General features: G+C 46.5%; 1 protein-coding gene across 2 annotated transcripts in view; it reads left to right on the forward strand.

Moving 5' to 3' along the window:
- Nucleotides 1–16,325, forward strand: part of LOC144736731 (pituitary tumor-transforming gene 1 protein-interacting protein-like) — a 30,474-nt gene extending 14,149 nt beyond the window's left edge. For both annotated transcript variants that reach the window (XM_078619369.1, XM_078619368.1), the window contains 4 exons: nt 9,976–10,075; nt 10,904–10,972; nt 12,639–12,685; nt 14,756–16,325. In XM_078619369.1, the coding sequence (XP_078475495.1) occupies nt 9,976–10,075; nt 10,904–10,972; nt 12,639–12,685; nt 14,756–14,802 (263 nt within the window). In that variant the 3' untranslated portion in view covers nt 14,803–16,325. The remainder of the gene's footprint in view (nt 1–9,975; nt 10,076–10,903; nt 10,973–12,638; nt 12,686–14,755) is intronic.
- The last annotated feature ends 2,789 nt before the right edge of the window (nt 16,326–19,114 follow it).

The raw sequence follows: 19,114 nt of genomic DNA on the forward strand, positions 1-19,114 counted from the left end.
ACAGAAAGAAGGCATTCTTCAACAAATTCTTCCTCCACGAATGGTCTGCCAGTGCACGCTATTAGCTTGGCAACTTGAAAACTTGCTCGCAGTGATGAAATATTTAGCTGCTTCTGCTTCACAAAAGTATTTTGCTGAGTTGTTAATGTATTTTTCAGTTTTAATATTTTATCTTTTCTCACTTCTCCGACCAAACAATCATATTTATCTTTATGTTGAGTTTCATAGTGTCGACGTAAATTGTATTATTTGAACACAGACACTATATTCTGGAATATCAGACACACAGCTCTTTCCTTGTACTGCATGAAAAAGTAATCATAAGTCCACTGTTCTTTGAATATCCTACACTCCGAGTCAATTTTTCTCTTTCTTGACATCAGTTTCCTAGGGAGTCAAAATTGCTATTAGTAAAATACCTATATATATACAGCGCTACAAAAACAATATACCAGCAATAACTTTGCCCACACAGAGACATACAGACTGCACTGCCCATCAATGCAGTCTGATTGGGGGAACTCCGCTTTTACCTTAGGCTCACACTGGTGCGGGTGCCATTAAAAAGTTAATTACACCTGCAGTTTTGTTCACAGATCGCAGTACATCCCCAGCACACAGGAATATCACTGGGAGTGGAGCCGAGGGGAAAGTGAGGGAGCTGAGGGGAGGGAGAGCCAGTCAAGCGCAGCCAGGGGGGGGCTGGCAGCCTTAGGCCTGGGGGGCAAGTCCAGTCAATTGGCCCATTGAATCATTCACCAGCGCAGCCCAATGAGTGCCCACCGCCGCAGCTCAATCAGTGCCCACCGCCGCAGCTCAATCAGTGCTCACCAGCGCAGCCAAATCAGTGCTCGCCACCGCAGCCCAATCAGTGCCCACCACCGCAGCCCATTGAGTGCTCACCAGCGCAGCCCAATTAGTGCTCACCAGCGCAGCCCAATTACTGCTCACAAGCGCAGCCCAATTCGTGACCATGGGCCGGATAAATGTCCTCGGCGGGCCGCATGTGGCCCGCGGGCCGTAGTTTGAGGACCCCTGATCTACTGTATACAGCAGTATCAGGGTCAGGATTGAACCCACGACTTCCTGCATACCAGGCGAGGGAGATAACATCTCCTAGCCACTACGGACAGCCCCTCCCAGTGGCCACAAGTGTCACGTGCAAACACATAAAAAAAACTTCGTCACCAATGCCACCATCGCCAACTCTGGGTCTATGCTACGTTGCCCCTTTTCCATCACGACCATCCGTGAGACGGTCGTTGAGTGCTCGACAAATCTCATCCCTTAAAGTTTTAATTTGATTTATTTTAATTTCTTATATATGTGTGTGTATACTGTACCTCACATTTTATCTCTCCGATTTCTCCACTTCGGGAAGGTTGAATATGATGATTGGGCCCAGGGTGCATTACAGTAGTGGTTTGTACCTTGCGCTCAAAGGTCAAACCTTCCTACAAAGCAATGCACTGCCAATATGCTACATTTATTTTCGTGTAAATTTTTTTTAAGTAATATTAATACTTAATTTTTTATTTAAGGGTTTGTATGGTACTCAATAGGTCGGTAACTTCATATGCCAATTTCCATACTAATTAATCATAAAACGCAAAGAATCTGATCATACCTGATGGTGTAGATTGCAATCTTCAACTCTTATTATTCATACTATCTCTCCGATCTCTATTGCGTGCCACAATGGTGAGATGTTAATTACCTCGCCTGGTATGCAGAAGGTCGTGGGTTCGATCTCAACCCTGAGCCTGCTGTATGTTCGGAGTTCGTGTGTGTCTCTCTCCCCACCCCATGGTGGCGTGGATTTCCCTCCAGGTCCTCCGGTTTTTCACATTTAGAATCAACGTCACGTGCTTAAAAGTTTTTGGCTACTATAATTTTCCACATCATGATAAGCCACTTCATTGAGCTATCATTTGTGATAGCCAAGTCGCTTCTGAAAAAGAGCTAGACAGCTAAGTGGGCCTTACCTCGTAATATAAAAATTGTTTAGTTTATGCGTTATGAAGAATGACCATTGTCCGAAACGTCACATATTTACTTTTATGCAGGCGTGTCCCGCTTAACGAGCGAGTTGAGTTCCGCCAAAAATGGCTCGGTAAGGGAGAACTCGTTTAAAGATAATCGTTTTTCTCCAAAATTTCCATTCTTGAACACTTTTTTGTAACATGAGAAATGCAAATTATAATTTTCAAGTGAAGTGGTAAAACATCAAATGTAACACTCACCACATGTGAGGAACCACAGCGCTTGCAGATTGCCTGGCATTGATGTTGTTTTAAGGGTACTAGATGTTTTAAGGGTACTAGATGTTGATGTTCGTAGGATTGCTGGTTCAAACTTCACTCGCCACTGATGTTAGCCGTGGCTGGGAATCGAACCCGGGTCACTGGGTTCTTAGCCACGATGCGGGGATGGGGAGATGGAGCACTACTTCATGTCCTCATGAGCGTCTGCGATTAATTCGCGCCACCCCCCTCCCCTCACCCACGCCTCCCCTCACCCCCCTTCCCTTCTCCCACCTCTTACCACCCACTTCTCTCCCTCTCTATCCCTCTCTGTTTTTTTCTCACCAATATAGCCTCGCTCTCCTTACCATTTTTTCTCCCACCTCTACCTTTTCCATCTGAAATCTCTCTTGACTCTCCCTGACCCTCTATCCCACTGCTCTCTTCTGCTGCCCTCTTTCCCTTTTGCTCTTTTTCATCTCCGTTTAATGACCTCTTTCACTCTGTCCTTGCCCCCCTCTGCTCCCCATCTTTTCTTCTATTTACCCACCCTCACCTCCCTCTAACCAGCCTCCCTCATTCCCTCCTCTGTTCCAATGTAGTATTATGGTAGCATGACATAAGAGTATGATTGCATCATAGCGTGATAGAGCGTCACACACATTCGTGTGTGGGATACCCATTTGGGGTGGATGGCAGGCATGACGTCAGCGTGTCGTCAGCCTGATGCACGGACCCCGCTAAATACTTCGGGATACGGGTGACGTGACATCACCCAGACAAATGAGGTGAAGTCACTACCACACTCGCGCACTTGCACGCCAGCCAGACAGGCAGGAATCCACCCAGGTCATCCAGCCAGAAAATGTATTTTGAATATGGTATGAAAAATAAATATTGAAATGTTTTATGTATGTTGGACTTGTTTCGCACCGTATGTAGCCAACCGTGCTAATCGGAGGTGCGGAGGAATGGCAAAAAACTAAGCACAGAAATAAGTGAGACGATACAAGAATATTGAAGATAGCAAGGCAAGCGTAATTGTACCAAAAACTAAAATTAATGTTTTACACTGTTAAACATCTGCAGGGGGTTGTCGGTAAAAAATATCGATGCGAGGCTGGAGCCCTGGGTCACGTGATGAACCATTCCTCTGCTGCAGTGCACATGGCAAGTGCGCCCCCAAGTGCAAATACAATTAAAATGTTACTGGACAGGATCTCTGAAGTAGTTCTCTAACACACAGGGCTGCTCTCTAACACACAGCACGATGCAAACCACTCTCGAGAATTCCACATGGGCACCTCGTTTCATAGCACAAATAGGAGTGCCACGGTGGCATGGAGATGTTAACTAACTCGCCTGTTATGCAGGATGGTCGTGGGTTTGATCCCAACCCTGACGCCTGCTGTATATTTGGAGTTTACGTGTATCTTTCCCCGTCGTCGTGTGGATTTTTCTCCGGGTCCTCCGGTTTTTTCCCCTCCACATTTAGAATCAACTTCACGCGTTTAGAGTGTGTGGCTGCTATAAATGTCTACACGATGAGCCACTTCGTTGAGTACTCTTAGGTTTTTTCGGTAAAGTCACGTAGGTAAAAAATAAGAATAATAAAATAATAATAAATGAAAATAACGAAATTAAATCACGACCTTTCGGAGGCAACACAAGTCTCTGTATTCAGGTGGGACCGTCACAGCCAAATTTACTGTATCAAGTGAAGGGAAATCCAAGAGACAAGATCTTATATACTGGTTAAGGGGAGGGGGGAGGAGCTTATCTAAATGTGGCAGTCAGGGACTGGGAGGGTGGGGAGGGGAGGTGTGCGGGGCTAGAAGGGGATGTGCAGGAGTGTGGTGGTAGGTTGTGTGGGGTGCCACGGTGGTATACAGGAGGTTGTGGGTTCCATCCCGAGCCTGACGCCTGCTGTATATTTGGAGTTTGCATGTCTCTCTCTCTCCTCTTGTGGTGGCGTGGATTTTTCTTGCTGTTCGGTATTTCCCTCCGCATTCTAGAATCAACATCACACGTTTAGATTATTTGGCTGCTATAAATATCCCCAAGTTAAGCCACTTGGTTGAGCTATCATTTGCGATAGTTCGGTTGCTTCTGAAAAAAAAGCTACATGTGCTTAGTGGACTTTACCTGGTAGAATAAAAAAATGTTTAGTTTTATAGTTCAGTTTACAATTTCGAGTTTGGCAGTACTTCCACATTGGTTCACTGTGGGGCAGCATTTCTCCGTGTTTGAAAAGGCTGTGTCACCATTTTTACGTGCACCCTGCTCCTGCCGTTCAATCAATCACTATTTTACGTGCCAATATCGCCCCTCAATAAAGTGGGCATCACATGCACATTACAGCGGAACGGAAACGGTACAGGGGGCACGGAGCAAGAGGATTGAAGATAGAATGAAGATATATCAAATAGTGCCTTTAGAACAGTTGTTTAAGGGCGTTTCATAAATTTAACTTATTATTATTAGAAACCCCATTACGACCTCGGCGGCTAACACCGACCGAGCAAAGTAAATAAAAACCGTGTGCGAAATAAAGTGCGACCGTGCGCAGCGAATTGCGTGAGAAAAGTAAGAACAGTAGTCCCTCGGTAAATGTTTTTAAACCGTTCCACGAAAAACTACTGTTAACCTGGAATCACTGTTTTAATGGAATTTGCTTATAAGTTGAAAAAATAAGTAAAAATCACTACAATAGAGCTGCACTGGTAAAATAAAAAAAACGTGGCTCAGCCCCACTTAAGAGTCTTCGGATTGCCCGAAATTGGCGCCCCAAGTACATAATGTTGACCGGAAAAAATGTTAACCGATGTCCCTGTTTAACCGAGGGACTACTGTTGTAAATAAAATGAATAATAAGTAAAGATACTTCCCCCCCCCTTAAATTTTATATTTCATGGGAAGGCGAGTCTGAGTAGACGTGTCTTGCACGAGATCACGGATGTACCCAGAGGCGTTGATGTACTCAGCGTTGTGTCTCTTCTCAGTCTTGTAACCCGAGGAATCCAAAGATGTAGCGGTAAAATGAGAAGACGTACGAAAATCTGCTCAATGTTTCACCTTCCCATATTGTATTTTTGTTTTTGATGAAGACGCCGTTACCCGCCGTCCCCGCAGAGCGTGCTAACGTCGACCGATGATTTCCATTTCAATCACGCTGGCATTTGGGGGGGGGGGGGGGTAGCGGTGACACGACCCGGCCGACGTGCCATTCATCTCTCGTTGCGGAGGTTCGCCCGTTTATATCCAGCGGGCTGCCCTGGTTGATGCTGTGCGGTATGAACACTACGGTGCTGCAAGAGAAAGCGTCTATTTATCCGACATCCATTGGGGGGATGGAGGGTGCCGGTTAATCAAACGTGCCAGTTATCTAAGAGTTGTACAGTACTCATGGTTCACCAAATTTTTCAAGTGCATGAAACTCTTCAAAAATAAATTAAGCCTACATTTGAACAATGACGTAACAAATAACATACTATTTTACAGAGGTACTCCCCAGTCAGTTGTAGAGCATTCTAAGTTGATTGCAGAGAAGCAGTACGGTAGTACAGTACTGTATGTACAGTACAGTACTACAGTACTGTAGTACTGTAGTACAGTACTGTACTACAGTCTTCGGCTAGCGCCACCACTCGGCAGTATCCTGAAGCTCCCGTAAACACAAACAATAACATATTCTTGGTTCTTTCGGTAAAGTGACTTTACCGAAAGAACCAAGAATATGAATCCCTGCAGTCACGAAAGCTTTAAATAAAAACAACAATAACAACGGGTCTACAATAGGCAGCATGGGAAGATACCGGATGTCTGTCGGAATTTTGTCCGGATACGTGAAGGAAGATACATTGCCGTCTATGACAGATGCCGGTTAAGAGAGCATTCCGGGATGGTAGGGTGCCGGATAACGGAGCGTTTTGCTGTGATACGATTACGCGCCAAGTCTGCTTCACCTTTGGAGTTCGAGATTCCGTGGCTTCCTTCGCAAGAGGAGGCTATAGTTTGAGCTGACATCATGCTCTAAATTAGCCTTTTTTTCGTCAGAATTTTCCACATTTATTCAATTGTGTTTACAGAATCAGAGTCTCTATTTAGACTGAAGGAGGAATCCAGTAAAGATATGAAACCCCTTTGTTCACAAATGTCCAGCATGGGCGGGTCAGCAAATTACAACAGCAAACGATACAAAATCGTGATAGGAGTGCAAAATTGAGAAAATGGTAAGCAAGTCACGGAATGTAATTTAATGATAAACAAATTAATTATATAGGTCTGGTTTATCAAGCATTGGGCGAGGCACCAAAACCAAAACAGTCCCAGACCACACACCAAGATGACACCACACAGCAGCAGTCGTCCCCTAGTAACGTTGCACATTAACATCAGACTCTCGATACAAGTGTATTGGATTCTATTGAAGCGCACACTTGAATCTGGAGGCAACACGTTTATTTACTAACACAACAGGTAAGTCTACACTCAACGGGATAACAACTAAGGGTGGTGACCACCACAGATAGCTACATAACCACACACGGGAACACTATATAATCGGCCGAGTCAGCTAACACGCTGCCCGGCTCTCGACGGCTTGTTTGACGCCCGAAGACCGAGGACCTGGCTGGCGGATTCCATTTCCTCGGACAGCAACAACGACAACCCTGCCTGCTTCTCCTCACCGGGATTTTATCCGTCCCGGCGTGGCCAGGGGCTCCACCGGGGCCACGCCCCATTCCAGATTCTTCTCGAGGGTTCTGGTTCCCCATCACGTGTCCCTCTCACCCCCTTTGGGGGGTAGCCCCTTCCACCTTGTCCGGTCACGTGTCCTCCCGGGTTCACCCAAGGGCCATGTCCTCATTCACCCTCTCTCACCGTTGCCAGGGTTATGCCCCTACAGTATCATTTGTCACTTGCTGCCCTCTAGTGACACCTAGTATGTCACTTCACAAGCATAATGACAAAAGTTGCCAATCACGTTTGCAAACGTGGTTGTTGTCCAGCGCTCATCTTCTTGCTTGAGGAATATGTTTTTTTTCCAAGGAAGATGTCACGATGTTAAGGGCAGGAAGCGAGAGTTGTTCCACAACGTTGGTGGTGGCTGCAACGGCATAGCCTTTTTGATCACTCCTTCCAATGCTCTAGGGATATCTAAAAGGCAATTTCAGTCGATTACCGATTATCCAGCGGCTTTGGGGGTGGGGGGGTGCCGGATTTTCAAAAACGCTGCATAATCACTCAATCATTATTTAAAATAGCTTATTTTTGCACATTCTTTTATAACATGTTTTTAGGTGTCGTGTATATGTTATTTTTGTCTTTTTGTTTACGATGTAAAATTTGCATAAGTAAACATACAAATAGACAAAAATAAATATCCTGTAAAAAGTTACTGTGTTTACTGTACTGTACTTACCACTCCAATGTCGAAGATTCTGCATGGGGTGATTTACACACGTGCAGTATTTTCATTGTTTATATGTAGTGTATAATGTACTGCATATAATATTTAATGCTGAAATCAAGCAAAGCTGCTTTTGTCGTCACGTATACGGTGCCAATCACTGGACTAGGTCACAGCCTTTGGAGCGGTGTTGATGGATTAACATGCAACGATGTCGAATCAGTGATGATATTGTTGCTTTTCGTAACCAGGCGGTTGGTGGGATCTCTAATGATTTTGGTATAGCCATCCTACATCCTTGTGGAAGAGATACGCAGATGACACGTTCGTCATCTGGCCACATGGCCTGCCAGCATTGAACCAATTCTTCAACAACATCAATTTCATACACCCAGCCATCAAATTCACCATGGAGGTGGAAAAGGATGGCAAGTTACCATTCTTGGATGTTTTAATCGAAAAGAGACCAAATGGTTCATTGGGACACTCTGTCTACAGGAAAGCCACCCACATGAATGCCTATCTAAAACCTGACTCCCACCACCATCCAGCCCAGAAGAAGTCCCTCATCAAAACTCTACACCATAGGGCTCGTTGCATTTCCGACCATCACCACCTAGCCAGTGAACTGGAGCACGTACACCAAGCCCTCAAGATGAATGGATATTCGGACTGCACAATCCGTAAAGCTGTCACCCAAACCGTTGTGAGAGAACCATCTGAGGACCCAATAAAAACCATCACCTTGCCATACATAGCAGGGGTCACCAAACAGATTTCCAAAATCATGAGCAAACACAAGATCCAGGTTTGATTCAACACAGTACATAAAATTCGTGATCTGATCCCATCTATGAAGGATGTTATCCCTGACATGCAATACCCCGGTGTCTACAAACTAAGTTGTGTCTGCGGCAGTAGTTACATTGGGGAAACTAAGCGATATGTCTCAGACCGTGTTCGTGAACATAAGGCAGATCTGAAACACGATCGGACCAATACATCGGCCGTGGTTGTGGCTGATCATTGTTTTAACGCTGTGGGCACACACAAAATAGATTTTTCCAAGACGAAGGTACTCTGCAAACCCACTGGCTATCAACAAAGATTCGTTCATGAAGCCATTCATATATATAAACACAGACACAATTTCAACCGAGAAGATGGGTACAAACTGAGCAATCATTGGTAGGACGTTATTAACCAGTTTAAGTCATAACTGGCTCTGATGTTTCCATCCTACCTGCCGATTTTAGCAGTTATTTCCGACTCTCTGAGTTCCATTGCCAGGTTGGAGGTCTTTGCATTGACAGGCTGGATGTCTTCCTAGCATAGTCACCGATGCTTCTTTCCGTCGATGTGGCGGTGGCTCTCGTTTTTTCACAATACAATGGCTACCTTCACAGCCTCAGTGTGCCCTCCGTTCTCACAATACATTGACATGCTAATCTCTCTCAATATAATGGCCACCCCCGCAGCCTCGGCACCCTCCGATCTTACATTTCCATGCAAATACCATCTCTAACCCTTCCCACTTACCCTTGGAATGCACCCATCTCAGGCCTAAAAACATCCTGCTTCAGCAGCTCTCTCGCTGTACTTTTTTCACCTGAAGACGATTGCTTGTGTTGTGATCAAAACATCGTGATTTTTTTTATTTTTATATCTACGTGACTTTACCGAAAGACCCAAAGAGGATGAATCTCTGCAGTCACAAAAGCTTTAAGTCATGATAAATTAATTACTCGTAGATTTTCCATGATGCCAAAATTAATCATCTAAAAACATTTATACATTGTTATTCTTGGAAAAGTGTATTTCCAAGTCACGTGCTTAAACCGAACAAATATGTGCTCCAGTTAATCTGAAATCTACGTGATTGCCTTTAGAGTACAGTAGATGCCATATCTTTACAACAGTGGGCGGAGTTTGATTGATGTTGATTGGCATGGCTCTGCTGTTATCCACTGTGCAGGAGCAGGAAAGTTTTATCAATGAGCACGCGCATCAACCGGTCGATCGTGAGTATTCGTTCTAAACCGAAATTTTCAGTTGTGCTTCGTTTTGAGTGCTTTATCCGATCATTTCTTTTGTTGAGTTTTAATTGAGAAACTGTGGGATGGCAGAGAAACTTAAACATAATGTACACCTATATCAGTGGTTTTTGGTATAGAGATCCACGGAAAATGTATATTTGTGAATTATCGGCGATTTTTTTTTTTCCCGTGGCCATCCTCCCAGTGATTAACGTGGATAATTGAGAGTTTACTGTAAATAACGTGGCATTGCGTGCGCGTGTGCCATTTGCTGTGTCCGCAGTGAACTTTGAGGCTCTTATCATCGCCATGTCGGTGGTGGGAGGCATCCTCCTCCTGGGCCTGGCCACCTGCTGCTACTGCTGCTGCCGCTCCCGCAAGAGGTGATGTCGAGTGACACAGGGCACGGGAGCCTTGCAGTGAATGAGGGCCTCAGTCACAGTGAATAGGAGCCTCAGTCAGGGTGATTGGGAGACCCAGTTACAGTGAATGGGAGCCTCAGGTACAGGGAATGGGATCCTCAGTCACAGTGAGTGGGAGCCTCAGTCACAGTGAATAGGGGACTCAGTTACAGTGAATAGGGGACCCAGTCACAGTGATTGGGATCGTCAGTCACAGTGAATGGGAGCCTCAGTCAGGGTGATTGGGAGACCCAGTCACAGTGAATGGGAGCCTCAGGCACAGGGAATGGGATCCTCAGTCAGTGAGTGGGAGCCCCAGTCACTGAATGGGAGACCCTGTCGCGGTGAATGGGAGACCCAGTCACTGAATGGGAGACCCTGTCACGGTGAATGGAGACCCAGTTAATTGGAGTCTTAAGTGACCAATGGATGAGCATTATGGTGAATGGCCGCCCTGTCTGCACATGTGTTAACAGTTGTTAATGCACGAAAATTTTCCATCCTACTATGTCCACAATTTCAGTACGTATGATGTGAAAAACATAAATGTTTCCAAGTTAATAATTTCGTTGCGTGTTGGTGCGGTGTGCTGTATGGTGGTGGTGTGTGGTGGCTGTGTGCTCTGTGCCTGGCGGTGTGCTGTGTGGTGGAGGTGTGCTGTTTGGTGGCATGGCGGTGTGCTGCGCATTCTGTGCTGTGTGGTGGCGGTGTGCTGTGTCTGTGCTGTGTGGTGGCGGTGTGCTGAGTATCTGTGGTGGTGTTCTGCGTGGTGGTGTGCTGCGTGGTGGTGGTGCGATTGCGCCCCCACAGCGGCCCGACTCGCGAGGATGTGCGCCTCCACCAGCAGCAGGAGGAGCGGCGCGCGCAGAGCGAGGAGAGGTATGGCTGCCCCTCTCCACCCTCGTCCCCTCCAGCGTGCAAGTAGCCGGCATCGGTAGTCGCATGCCGACTTGCGTGAACTCGTCACCGCGCAACAAACCGCTAAATCCATTGGCAGTATCATGGCAACATGACGGAGTGCCACCCCAGTGAGTCCACAACTTGTCACAGTTCGCGATCGGCGTTTGATTCCAAGAGTCGGTTCTCTCTTTTTTATTTATGAAGTGGTGAATGTGTTGCCTCTAGCAGCTGCAGAGATTTGAGAGAACTGGTGACATTGAAATCAAGACGGATCGTAGGCAACCGATTTCTGCACACACAACTGTGCGCATTGCGTTGTGAGCATGGCAAGACGTTTCGCACGACAAATCAACGCGTCGTTGCGCGCTTCACAAGTGGCGTTTTAATCGGGCAGGATTTTTACAACAGTGTTACGGCGATTTGTTAATCATCACATCCATCGCTGATTAAGACGGTGGCGTAAAAGCGCACTCATCCAATGAGCGGGGTTGAGAACATCTTGACCTCAAACTATTCACATTCCCACGGTGGCGAGATGTTAACTACTTCACCTGGTATACAGAAGGTTGTGGGTTCGATCCCAACCCTGACCCCTGCTGTATATTTGGAGTTTGCATGCTGTCCCTGTGGTCGCGTGGATTTTTCTCTGGGTCCTCCAGTTTTTCCCTCCACATTTAGATATATGAAATTGTAATATTTGGCTGCTATACATTTTCACGTGCTGATATGCCACTTAGTTGGATTAGCATTTGTTGCCAGGTCACTCAGTGGGCCTTACCTAGTAAAATAAAATTAAATAATAGGAATAGAAATAGTAAACTGAACTATAAAACGAATGCCCACTCAGCTACATAACTATTTTTCAGTGGCGAACTTGCTATTACAAATGATAGCTGAAGGAAGTGGGCTTATCATCACGTGGAAATTCATAGCGGGAGCCAAATACTCTTAAACGCGTGACGATTCTGAACATGGGGGGGAAAAACCGGAGGACCCGGAGAAAAATCCACGCGACCACAGGGAGAGACACGCAAAATCCAAATATACAGCTGGGGAATCAACATCTATTAATAATTATTAATTATTATACTTTACCGAGTGTTGACATCCCCAGCGTTTAACAGTACTACCTTTTTTGTATTTGGATTGTCAGCCAACACCGGTTACAACCCGAAGTCGAGGTACACCGATTGTTCTCTTTTAGCCCCGCCCATCCCCCAACACGTTCCATTCACTGGCTACCACATTCAGATAAGCCCCTCCCCCCCCCCCTCCCCCTCTTGGAATTTTGCCTCACTTGATACAGTAAATTTTAGCTGTGACGGTCCCACCTGATGACGGAGACTTGTGTTGCCTCCAAAACATCGTGATTTATTATTTTATTTCTATTATTTTTATTATTTATTATTTTTATTTATGTTTACCTACGTGACTTTACCGAAAAAACCTAAGAGTAATTATTAACAGTGCTTTCTTTTGCAGTACCCCCACTTTACAGTCTTATTTTTTGGCAAAGTTTGACACAGACTACGAATTACTATGGTTTGGCAAGGAGGTTTGATTTAAAACATAAAAAAATGTTTCTCGTACTCTTTTAAATAAACCCGCATCCTCTTTTGTGGTGTGCGTGCGTGTGTTTTGACAGGCGGGCCGATCGTAAGGCAAGACACGACGAGATCCGAAAGAAATACGGTGAATGTCTCTCTCGTTGTTATTCGACTGCTGCACACCGTCGTCTGGCAAAGCGCACATCTGGTCGTTAATAAGTCACAGTGCCAGCGTTTTGTGGGATTCTAAGGAGCTCTTGCGGAGTCGCACCGAGATTGTCACAAAATCTTGTGTTGAACGAGAAAGCAGATTTGAATACATCGTGGATAGATCAGTCGTCGTGGCATTCCGGTGATGTCACTCGCCATTTTTACCTCCGTAAATAAAAATAAAAATTCGTTCACGCGTCATTGAACGTCGGTGTCGTGGTGTCGTGGTGCCGTGGTGGCGGCATTCGAAGGAATATTTTAAAACGCTTTATTTTCCAATGAACAAAGCTTAAAAATGTAGTTGCACAGCCTGCGACACACAACATACGTATGTATGCATGTCGAACTTCTTTGGGACCATAACGTAGCCAACAGTACTAATGGGAGGTGCGGGTGGGGAAGGACAACAAATTAAACACAAAAGGAGTTGTAAAGAAATTAGTTTTCTATCTTCATTTTTTTCCTTTCCTAGTGTAGCTGCACATAGACAAGGTGAGAGCTTCCCGCTTTGTCACCGAGTCACTCGGTCGTGAGGACCAAGCCACCCGGTCGCGTGCATCCTGATGATGCATCTCGCCGCTGTCAATCTGTACGTGGGAAATGCGGACGAGCCGAGCACGCGAACCCCGACCCACGGCTGCTGATTCTCAACGTCGTTGACTTTTTTAATCGGAAAAAAATGTTTTTTGTAAATTCGTTCACTTGGCAACGCCACCAAATTGCCCTTTGGAGAACCGGACGACCGTCTCCGTCGTGAGTAACAAAGCAAACGGTGTTAGAAAGAAAAAGACTCTCGTCATCGCCGACACCCCCCCCTTCCACCGTTAGGCTTACAGGGGATTCGAGTCCGCGTTTTCCATCGTGCAGCCAACCTCCAGCGTGTGAGCATAGCCTGCTCTATGGATGTGGTCATCGATCGAGCGATTACATATTTATTTTATTTTACGTGCCCCTATCGCCCTCATTAACGTTTGGCGTCGGTGCGCATTACAGTGGCTAGCACCGACTGACCATAATAAATGGCAACCACGCACAAAATTAAACTGTTAAAAAACTATGAAGTGACCTGGCTATCAGAAATGATAGCTCAAAGAAGTGGCTTATCACGTGTAAATGTATAGCAGTCAAATAATCTAAATGTGTGACGTAGATTCTAAATGTGGAGGGAAAAACCAGAGGAGCCAGAGAAAAATCCCTGCGATTAGGCAGAGAGAGACACGCAAACTCCAAATATACAGTAGGCGTCAGGGTCAGGATCGAAATAGCATAAGAGGGGTGAGTAAATAAAAATAAATAAAATAAGTGAAAAGTAATGTTACATTCTTGGATCTTTCGGTAAAGTCATATAGAAGGGAAATAGTAAAATATGCTTATGTTGTGGCCGAAACGTCGTGAGAATTTTATTGTTTTATTTAGATTATTTTATTATTTCCCTTCTACGTGACTTTCCCGAAAGATCCAAGAATATGAATCCCTGCAGTCACGAAAGCTTTAAATGTTATGGGAAGGCAATGTGAGCCTTCCTCCCTCCAAAAGTCCGTCCAGTGGTCGCCGAGCTGCATTGGCTTCCGGTTGCTGAATGAATATATTATAAGGTTGAATTTATTACACACAAAGTACTTGCCACATTTAACCACAATACTTTGCTGATCTCATCAAGGAGCAGAAACCATCAAATCGCAAACATCCTCACAGCAGCAGCGGCTTTTGGCTGGCCATCGAACAAAGACGGTCACCGCATCGCACGGCACTTTTGGATGCGCTTCTGCGGCCATCTGCAACGCCCTTCCAATACTAGGAAGCCACTGGGAGCTACGCACTATTAAATCATCATCTAGATTGAAAACTTAATTTTTTAGAACTGCTTTTTGTGTTTAGTTTGTTGCTCCTCCGCACCTCCGATAAGCACGATTGGCTAGGTTGGTTGCCGTTGCTCGTTGTCGTCGTTGTTAACGCTCCTCTCGTTGTGCCATCGTGTTTGTTGTGCGCGTGACCGCACCTGCAGGCCTCATCAAGGACGACCACGCTTACTCTCGCCTGGCCAGCGCCTAGCGGGACGCTGGCGGCGCTGGTGCCAGCGCTCCGCACTGCTGCCACTCCGCTCGACAGGAATGCGGTCGCAAGCACCGCACTCACCCTCACCCCGCTCGCCCTCACCCCGCTCGCCCTCACCCTCACACCGCTCACCCTTATCCCGCTTACCTTCACACTGCTCCTCCTCACCTGCACCCTGCTCACCCTCACCCCGCTGCTCCTCACCCTGACTCCACTCACGGTTACCCTGCTCACCCTCACCCTTCTCACCCTTGCCCCTCTCTTCACCTTCTCCTCGCCCTGCTCCTCATCCTTTCACCCCATTCACCCTCACTCTTACCCTCTCCTCCTCACTCTCATCCCTCTTCTGACCCTCTCACCCCTCTCCTCCTCCTCCCCCTCTCACCCCTTTCCAGAGAGATTCACCCCCCTGTTGTTTTTTGCAGTCCTGCCAAATCCCGAGTACCGCAGGCTATTAAGTTGGAACCGTACGTTTGAACGGGAAATGAGTCGGGACTAAAGTTAATGAAAGATCGCATAATTCCAAATGAGCGAATGTGAGTTGGTGAGTATTCCTGGGCAGCACAGGGCTCTGGCTTTGCCTGGTGATTTTTGGAGGCTGATTGCAGCTGAGTGCACTTGCTTGTTTCAGGAGTTTGCAGAGTTCTTGAACTGCTTTCTTTTCGTAAATGTTCCGTTCATGTCTTTAAAACTTACGTAAGCTGACTTCATTGTTAACTTTAGTGAGATACTGTAGAACTAAACTATTTTAAAACTAAACTATTTTTTATTTTACTAGATTTGGCCCACTGAGCTAGATAGCTCTTTTTCAGAAGCGACCTGGCCACAATCATAGCTCAATGAAGTGGCCAATCATGTGGAAATGTATAGTATTAGCCAAATACTCTATACGTGTGACGTTGATTCTAAATGTGAACGGAAAAACCGGAGGACCCAGATAAAAGTCCACGCAACCATGGGGAGAACATGCAAACTCCAAATATACTGCGGGCATCAGGGTCGGGATCGAACTCACGACCTCCTGCATACCAGGCGAGGGAATTAGCATCTCGTCACCATGAGATTAACAACTTCTTTTGCACCGTACATAGCCAACCGTGCCAATCGGGCCAATCGGAGGTGCAGTGTATGTGTGTGTTGAACTTTCGCACCGTACGTAGCGTAAGCATCCTAATCAGAGGTGCGGTGTATGTTGTACTTTAGCACTGCACCTAACCAACCGTGCCAATCGGAGGTGTGACATCACCATGTCATGTGGCAAGTGACTATATGGGTTTCGACTAGTCACATGACATGGTGATGCCCTGTGCATGCAAGGCATGATGGGAGGACTGATGTAGAGGTCACAGTAGCACCTGTTGCCAATCAAAACTAATAGTTTCGCGAGGAACAATTATTCTTTATTTCCAGCCTGCACGCACTGTTGTGTCTGTGACAAGTTTCTCATTCAATGGAGAGTCATGGGATTGTGTTCTTGCTATTCTGATTAAAGTGCCTATTTTTGTTTTACCCTGAGAAAATTTTTATACGTTTTTTTTTCACTTGTGTTAAGTTGGCTAATGCAAGTTAAGTCATTATTTTTGCAAAAAAGCACCGTGTGTCACAGATATTCTCCAAGTGTAAGAATATATGCGTCTATTGATGTACACGACTGCTGCTGCCGTTGCCGATGCCGCTGCTGATGCCGCTGATGCCGCTGCCGCCAATGCCATTGATGCTGATGATGATGCTGCTGATGCTGCTGATGCTGCTGATATCTGAGCACTTTCAAGCATTGGGTATAGACGTGCTTGTCAAGTCGTGCCCTCTCCTGCAGACAGAGGCTCCCGAGAGGCCTACTCGCTCACTGGGCCACGAACTTCGTGAAAGACCTAAACCCCAGGATCATCTGCCTTGTCAAAGACCCAAACGCAGAAGATCCCCTGGGTTTAAATCTTCCACGAAGCTCATGGTCCACCCATAAACCGTATCAACCACTGCACAAACCATGGCAGCAGCAGATGCGGATATCTGATGATGCACAAATGGAAAAGTATAAACTGTCTAGTAGTCTGGTGACTCGGGTCATCCAGAACAGAGCCGCACGACGTATAAGGACGCAATAATGCCCCGATCCACAAAATAAGGAGACCTCACGGCGATACACTTCTCCCGCCGCTCCTGATGCAGTTCAGAATCAGAATATTTATACTGGAGGAGGATTCCGATGAGCTATAAAGCTATTTTTTTCAAAATGTCCACTAGGGGCAAGGGGTCAGAACGCTACAACAACGAATAATACAAACACGGACAGCAGTGAAAAGTATATTCAGGTGGCTTGGACCACAGTGAATGTGAAATTGCAGCTGTTGCTCGGCATCTACATCAGCTGCCGTACGACAGAAGAAGAGGAGGATGAGGGCTCGCTGCTTCCACAACAGCCAGACGAGCGACGCGCTCACGCTCAGAGCCGCCCCTAGGGTCCAGCGAATCAGGGTGACTGCCCTGAGCCCCTCGCTTTGGGGGGGGGGGGGGGTTAGCCCTGCGTTTCGACGTCAAGATGTCGGATGTAAATGCACTTCAGTACCAAGGCGCCGGGGGTGAACCACAGTGTGATCGATTTACACCCCTGTGGACAGCACGGTTTTGGGGGATTCTTCGCTCGCTCGTGCGCGTGAAGCCACAACGCAAAAAATGTGTCTCCACCGAGCGGTAATTGATTGGAGCCGCTGTGACGACAGGGTGAGGATCGTGCAGAGATGCGCTCGCTCGCAATGCGATAGCTCGCATCTCAACAACAAAACCGGTGCCATCACGACCCACTGGCCACGGGTTGCGTCCGATGGTCTTGCGAGCGTGCTTTAGATTTTTCTCAGGTTATCGTTTTTATTTACCGCTTTCTTTTATAGATTAGTGGAAAAAAACGCGTTTTGCTTTTTTTTTGGCGGAGGGTGGTTAGGGGTACGCTTATCATTCCACGTGTTGGCAGTGAGGGGGCACTGCGACAGCAGTCTGGAACGTTCCAGTTGCATGCGCCCCCCCCCCTACGCATTTCCACCTGGGCTTGAGTTTTCCTTTCAAAAACGTGTGCTTGAGTAATTTTTTTCCTTCATATTATTTTAGGTAATTTTGGTTTTACTTTTGTTCCTCCTTAAGCTTAATAAACTGTTATAAATTGACAACTGGGTTTTATTGCTTGCAGCATGAATTTCATTATCATCATCATCCCTTCATCACCAGGTGGTGTCCCATCGAGACTCGTGGTGTTTTGACTTGTGAGGTCAGAGGTAGATGTGCCGATCATGCGACCTCTACAAACACATCTGACCCGTGCAGCAGAGTCGGTCACCTGATGTGAGATGCAGGCGACACGTTAAATACCTCGCCTGGTATACAGGAGGCCGTGGGTTCGATCACAACCCTGATGCCTGATGTATATTTGGAGTTGCATGTTTCTCCCCGTGATCACGTGGATTTTTCTCCGTGTTTTCCGCTTTTTCCTCCACATTTAGAATCAACGCCACGCGTTTAGGGTATTTGGCAGGTCTAAATGTCCACATTTTGATAAGAAACTTCGTTGGGCTATCATTTTTGATAGCCAGATCGCTTCTGAAAAATATTTATATAGCTCGGTGGGCCTTACTTGGTAAGATAAAAAAAAATATTTTAATTTTCACTGCAGGTGTTGAGCAGTCGCACAGCATGAGTGGGATAGTTTACATATAGTCCGGATTATAAAATTAAAACGCATCCCAGACTTTTGCACATTATCAATGAAGTTATTCAAATCTGTGAGCAACAACAACCGCAATTCGCTACGAAGTGGCGGTGACTTCACCACGGCGCTTGTGCCTGGCGATGTGCACCTTTACGCCACGTAAAATGTCGGAACGCCCGCCGGCAGCAGGTCACGGGACAGACCCAGGTGCCATAGGTCGACCGACAGATGACTGACCGATGCACCACCTGTGCCGCCTACTGTGCCAACGTGCTGTGTTTTCGCCACACGGCGCTCCGCTTGTGAGTCTCGCTCCTCCGCCCTCCGTTGTTGCTGGAGCTAGACTGCCTCCAACTGCCCAGTAGCGTCCTTCACGAGCCTCCTCCACAGAGGCCGATCTTGACAATGCTGGTACAAGTCATCGTCAGGTCCACTCGGTTACACATCCTCTTACCACATCACTCAATCTCTTTCTAGCCCATGCCGTGCCCATTTAGCCCCCTCTATCAAGCCGAACAAAAGCTATTTAGGCATGCAGTGGCTGGGCATGCGGGCTATATAACTCAGCCAACACAGCATCGCCTGCCTGATGAGCTCACCAATGGGACTTTG

Source organism: Lampetra planeri, chromosome 62 (genome assembly GCF_965212315.1).
Source record: "Lampetra planeri chromosome 62, kcLamPlan1.2.h2, whole genome shotgun sequence".
In the NCBI taxonomy this organism is placed as follows: domain Eukaryota; kingdom Metazoa; phylum Chordata; class Hyperoartia; order Petromyzontiformes; family Petromyzontidae; genus Lampetra; species Lampetra planeri.